We start from the raw sequence: 7,047 nt of genomic DNA on the forward strand, positions 1-7,047 counted from the left end.
GAGGTATTATGGACTCTTCATTGGCTTAATAATCAGGATTGGATTTAACAACCTTTTAACAGTGGCACAAGTCATTTCAAAGACAGAGGTTTGCTTCAATAACATTTTAGAAAATGAAATACATATATTTTATATTTTTATTATTATTATTACAGTGTCCAGAATACAAAGAAATACTACATTATTTTCAGTACAAAGTCTAAGATAAAATACTAACACTGAGAAAACAGAATCCAATCCTTTCCTCTCAGGATGGAGGGAGAATAAAATGTCACTCATCTTTTCTCAACACCTGGTGCTGGCTTTTATTCATCTCAGGCCCTGATACTGTACTTCCCTCTCAGCACTGGGTGCCTAGCGGTCAACCCTGGCATGGCTGCTGGTATGAGCAAATGATCCTGGGATTGCTTTAGAAGTTTTGGAGGTCATGACTTTCATGAAACAAGCTAGTAAACAGTAAGAGCTGCTGGGGTTATTGTCATTGGTGAACTTCCCTGGGAAAACAGCACGTTAGAGAAGCACAGAACAATTGAAAGCAATAACTCAAGTTGTTGGGCTTTGTCACCAGCTATCCCAAATTAGTGCGAATCATTCCATTCCCATCTGTCATCATGGCAAGTAAGGACTTCCAACACAATCTTTAATTTCTAGGAAAGTTCTTTATCATAATAATTTACAAGTAGGACTTGCTATCAGAGACTCCAGACATCCCTTGCAAAACCGTTCGGTCCTCAGCACAGTGCCCTGAGGCTTTGATTGTCATGATACTCATTTATAGGTGAATCAACTGAGACAGAAATGGCCAGATTTTCCTGCATCAAGGAAAGACTTTAGTGAGGATTTTGAATTGATCACAAGTGGTAAGATAACGATCCAATCTCAAATTACTGCTTTTTGGAGTAAAGAACATGAAAAATCTGTGTTTCTATGAAGCTACCAGATCAAGAACTTTGTTTTCCAAAGGTTTTCCACAGAGTCTGGAGACTTAGGTTACCTTAATACTTACTCCACTGATCCTATGAGAACTACGTGTTTCATGGCACAGGTTGGATGGGGCCCTGGGCAACCTGATCTAGTGGGTGGCATCCCTGCCTGTGGCAGGGGGACTGGAAATAGGTGTTCTATAAGGTCGCTTCCAACCCAAGCCGTTCTGTGATTCTGATCTATGGTGATGAAGAGTAGAAAGTTGGTTCAAGGGACAGAACAAACCACTGAATGCCCTACCTGCACAGATTTTAGTGACAACAGTGCTCAGGCCTCCAAAACAGGTATTCTGCATGTAAAAGGATTTCCAGCAGTATAGATTTTTATTATAAGTGCATGCTTTATTGCCATTTAAATTATTCTTCAAGAAGAAAAGTTATCTTCATGAAGAAAATGGAACAATGAGTACGAGGGAATTTCTGAACTGAAACAGAAGCCGCATGTAAAACCAAGAAGGAAAACAGATGCCAGATATGGAATTTTCTTCTGAGACCATGAACCCTCCCTGAAATTTGATCCAAGAATCTATATCACCTACATGTCAATGGGGATCTACAGATTTGCAGGGATTTCAGTGGGAAGTTACATAAATAAAAGGATCCTCTTGCAGGAATAGGCTGGAGGCTAGAAGAGCTCCCATGATACTCATGTATCTAATTAAGAACAGCAGATTGGAAGGGACTCTTGGGTCATTGAGTTCAGTCCCTTGTTTTTGCAGGCAACCAGGCCATTTAATCTTTTTCATATGCCGCTCAGGCTCTGCTTAAAATCAATTAGAGTTTTTTTGGTTTGGGGCTTGGGGTTTTTTTGTGTGCGTGTGCTGTTGCTTCTGGTACTCTTAGTGGAAAGTTGTCTTAGACTCATTTCTTTCAGAATTAGAAATGTTCTAAAATTCAGAATAACTGCACTCACAGTTAGATTATACCCATCTGTTCTTTTGTCAGCATTTCCCTTAACTTAAATAGTACTTCTTTTCTAATATATTTATAGACTCCAATCATATTCCTCTCTTTATTTTGCCTGACCATGCTGGCTCAACTCTCTTTTTCTCCCTTATTAGATCTCTTGAGCCCTAGACAATTTAAGCACTTTTTTTTGCACCTGTTTCTAATTGAATTAAGCTTTCTTAAATAACAGGTAATCTGGCTGTACTCAGTGTTCCTGATGAAAACTATCAGCAACAATACTTCCCCAACCAGGTTTTTGGAAATACATTGACAGAAGCAGCATTTAAGCCCATTTCTGTCAGACACGCTAAATGGAAATTTCAGCAAGAGTCCCACTCACTTCAGTGGATGAACCCTGTCAACTTTTCTTTTTTTCCAGTGTCCAGACTTCATTCTCCAATAAAAATATAATTTCTCCAACTATTAAAAAAATGTGTAATAACAAAAGCTATTGATATGTATTTGCAAATAATTATGAAACGAAAAATTGTAGTATTTATAATGAGTACTGGTAAGACAGCTTTTAGAGAATGTATGTTAAACTGGCTGAATTAAAAATATATTTTAAAATTATCTGAGGAATAAATTGTTTGACCAGCTTTAGTAACAATATAAACAAGAGATTTATCAGAAACAAGAATAAAAAATAACTGTAGTTCACATGAAAGAATTCAGATTTATCTACTGCTGGATGCTGTATTTGGCATGAATTCCAAACTTGCAACAGGGTGGAGGATTTGATCAAAAGATCCAGAAAATTTATGTGGGTAGCTGAAGCCAATCTGTTTGGCAAAACACAGATAATGTTACTGTCACATCACTTTGGTATTTTGGAAAACTTGTGATATCAAATAATAAGTTTGTATTCAGTAAACTGGAAGGAGCAAGTCATAATAAAAAGGTATTTTCTGTAGGAAGAAATAAGCAGAGATGTAGAATCTGAGGCTGCAAAGAATCTGTTTTAGTGCACTCATAGTACAAATTCCAGAATTTAAAAATTGTGCCTCCATCTGCTACACTGGCCCTTCTTTCAAAAGTGTCAGGTAACACTTAGGACCAACTTCATACACCTCAACATGATATGATACCTTTCTGATTCTTCTGAAAACTATGCTCTTTAGAGTATGCCCCTAAACTGAGGCATCTCAAAATAGTAGCAGCATGTGAAAAAGTTGGTGAGCATGCTTACTACCTTTGTTTAGAAGCAGCTCTGTATTAATCAAACGATTTCCTAGTCAAGAACATCGAAAGGATAATCCAGAATGTTGGTGACTGGATGAGCTGACGTTTATGGGAATTTTTCAATCAGCAGCAACCTACAGGGTTAGAACATGGACTTAATTGATATGTAACAATTTTGACCAATTCATGCTTCCAGTTAATTACTTTAATCATGTTATATCTGAACTGGTCTTATATTTACTAGATATGCTTGCAAAGAACTTTGAACACTTTTTAAAGACAGAGTCTTTAAATGAAAGTCTCCCCGTATTTCCTTCTCAGACAGTCAGCCTATCTAATCAATAGACAGGATTAAAAGCTTCATGATTTCTTCTAAAATCAAACTGGTATTTGTGTTGGTGCAATTGCCAATACTAATTAACATTTTTGTCAGCTGTTTGCTGATAGAATGAGTAGCATTAAACAGAGAACCAAATTATTCTCAGACCAAAAATAATGAACTAGGGTTTCCTTTTTGATGAAAATGATCTCTTGCTGCCAAATGCTTCACGTCTGAAAGGATGACTTAAATCTTGGCTGCATTTAGTAGATAAGTCTTTTCTCATAACCTCTTCACAAAGTATTTTCAATCAATGCCTTTACTTCAAATGTAATTGTGAGCCCAGACATTTGAAATTGGGTTATGGGCAAACTGGAGCAGAACCAGAGCCACAACATTCAAGCTTTGGACTCTCTTAAAGCTCAGTGTGTGGGTGTACATATGCATATGAATTCAGGGTTTTGGCTTGGCACCCTCTTCCCTCTTTTTTTTTTTTTTTAATATCAGTTGTCTTGTCTGCTTTATTTTAAAGTCACTTCACTCCTTTTATTTTTGTAGGCACAGTGTAAGCAAAACCGGAAATGAAATACTGTCAGAAATAACGTAGGATGCAATCAAACACTGTCATGAGAAAAAAAAAAAGAAACTATGTTTCAATGTGAGAAAGCCAGGCTCTTTCCTTTCCTACTTAAAGTATTTGTTAGTTGGATAATTTTGTTAATGTCAGTTACCAGAAACAGCTGAGTACTGCGTGCAATAAAAATATTAATATAGGGTAAAGCTGACTTCTGTGCTAAACAACTGGCAAAACCTATATTCCACTGAAGCAGGTAAAGTAAGATCTGTATAAAATTTAAATGGCACATGGGTTTGTAAGAGTCTTTCAATAGCTGTCTACTTCATTAAAAAAAAATCAAATCCTTTTTTACTTTCTTTCCCAATTATAATCTAAGTATCACTTTAGCTTCGACTTCATAGAGACAGGTAAACAGCTATGCTAGAGTCAGCAACTATAGTCATCATTGCAGTAATTAAAACAACATCTATTATACCGGTATTAACCTGAAAGAAAGATCATTATATCTAAGCTCTCAGAGTGATCTAAGCACTGCTGGATCTAGGCTGTACAAATACCTGACCTTTGGTTTGTTGATGGTGACAAAAGCTACAGAACGAGAATCTAAAACAACACACCTTCAGTTTTCGGCAAACCAAAAGGGATGATGTACTAATTTAGTTTTATTTTTGGTTTGGGTCTAATGAAAAGGGCTTTCTGAATGACAATGTTTTTGAAAACTTACAAAAAACCAACTATAATTTAAGTATCTCAAACACTGTTTCAAAATGTTCGATTTTTATGTTCCTTTTCCTTGAGGATTTATCTTGACCAGAAAACTTTACCTATCCTGGCACATCTGTACAAAATGTTTTCTTTCATGGTTTTGTGACCAAACTTCTGACCAAGACGCTTGCCCAGTTCTGTTTCAATTTCACTTACTCCTTTCTGTAGAGGAGCAGTGTCTGGGCATCAACATTTAGTCCAAGAGCCATTCAAGAGCTCCAGAGATGAAAGGATTCCACTCTGTTGCTTGGCAAGTCACTTGCCTCTCCCAGCTTCTATCTAATGGCACAAATATTTGCTCTTGCATCACACCCAGGGTTTGAATAGGGACGCTGGGTCTGCAGCACCAGCCTGAGAAGTGCAAAGCTGTCAGAGAAGCTGGATGCCTTTGGCACATTTTGGTCTCTACTACCAGGGAAAGCGTGTATGGTGGTGGCATGCACCGAAGGAGAAATTTTGAAAGACAGCAAGAATTAGGTTCCTGTCTGTCCTATATGCGTCTAGAGAAACTACTTCATTCACACCATGCCCTGCAGCAAATTCTTAGAGTGGAATTAAACAGTTAATTGCACAGTATATTGTAACTGTAGCCATCTCACAGAAAAAAAAAACAAAACATAGCATTACCACATGCCTTTTACTTTCTTGGACAAAACTGTTTTGTCTAACAAAAAGACCCATGTGTATTCCTTTTTGTTTCTTTCAATTAGCTGCTGCTTCTCTCCATGGCTACCAGCTTTTAGCCGAATGCACATCATTCATTCAGCAGACACTGAAGTGAAAAATACCATTTACTCCTGCTGTAACTGACATGATCCAAACTTACAGCTACATCTTTTAAAACATTTTATCCTCCCCCTGCACCAAAGAGACAACTTACATGCAGGCTCTAAATGTTGTCCAATAAAACTCAGGTGATGTATTGTTTTTTTGTTAGGTAGAATGTTTAATTAACTACATTTGGAGCACAAAACCCACTGACTTTTGTGGGATTTAGACAGAAATGTATTTCTGGGGAATTCCACCTAGAATGGTTTTTCTGCCGTGCTACAGAATAATTATGAATCTTTGGGGGAAAAAATGCAGGCGCTTAAGAAAACAAACAAATGAACAAAAGCCCCAGGAGATTTTTAAAGAAAACAAGCTACTTTTGGAATAGATATTCTGAAAAATTACTTCTCTGTTTGAAAGCTTTTGAGTAACATGTTCAAAACACACGATTTAAACGTGTCTCCTTCCAGTTCCAAAAGAACAAACGCTTGCATCACAACACCCACCGAAGTTAGCCCACCAGAGACAGCAGGGATTGCATAGGCTGCAGACATTTCCCCTTCCCGGAGAGACTGTTGCACAACTCGGGGAATGAGTGGGGAGAGCATTTCTTCCAGTGCCTGCCTCCCCTGGCAGAAAGCCCCGATGTCCCACTGCTTTCAGCTGAGGCTGGGTCTCCTGTAGCATCATGCCAGACTGATGTCTTACAACTGCTGAAGACTCTCCAGGTAAGATATGTAGATCTGTGAAATACATCACACCATGCCTACTGCAATCTGTAATCAGTTTGCAGGTAAGTGACATGCCCTGATCCACTTCATTATCTCTTAAAAAATACCAAAGCCTTAGAAATTAATCCCACTAGCATCACTTGCTATCCACGTCTTGCGGGGTTTTGATGCATCTTGCCAACATCATACAGCTGCCTCCAGCTTGCTTAACATTTTAATTTCTTCATTAAAAAGGGAAAAGACATTTATGCCCAAATTAGGGCATTGCTGAATCTAAAGATAACATCTGTGGGAAATTTAAGTGGAAAGTAGCACGTGTCTATCAGAAATTGAGTGATTTGTAACAAATTTTGTTGGCAGGAGCTCAGACAGACACACATGTTATACATTTTAATAGAACACTTCTTTAAACATGGAATAAGTTACTCTAAGCTACAATGTATGCACACCACTTCTTAGAAAATGGAATCTGCTTTGTAATCAGCAGGTCTAAGCCCCCTCTACCCCATTTGCACTACCATTTGCCATTGAGTGTACTGAGTGCTTGCATGAGGAAACTATTGTGTGTATGAGGGCTACATTACTCATTTCCATGCTTTACACTACACACGTGCAACGGTCTGACATGGTAAAGTTGCTGCTGAATGAATATTTGCTTGTGCAGTTTCTCCGAATAGCATGCTCTGACAGACAGCAGGGCTTGTCTATCTTCCCCTCCACAAGAGGGAAAGGGCCACGAGATGCCATTTCTGCAAAGCTACAGGTCATAAG

The 7,047-nt window shown here is 38.1% G+C and overlaps 1 protein-coding gene across 1 annotated transcript in view; it reads right to left on the reverse strand.

Annotated features, from left to right (window-relative positions):
- Positions 1-6,149: 6,149 nt before the first annotated feature.
- LOC310892524 (uncharacterized protein) overlaps positions 6,150-7,047 on the reverse strand; it is a 101,228-nt gene continuing 100,330 nt past the window's right edge. The window contains exon 4 of the mRNA XM_083820393.1: positions 6,150-6,288. Within this exon, the coding sequence (XP_083676519.1) occupies positions 6,250-6,288 (39 nt within the window). The 3' untranslated portion in view covers positions 6,150-6,249. The remainder of the gene's footprint in view (positions 6,289-7,047) is intronic.

Source organism: Anser anser (assembly GCF_964211835.1).
Source record: "Anser anser genome assembly, chromosome: 1".
Taxonomy (NCBI): Eukaryota; Metazoa; Chordata; class Aves; order Anseriformes; family Anatidae; genus Anser; species Anser anser.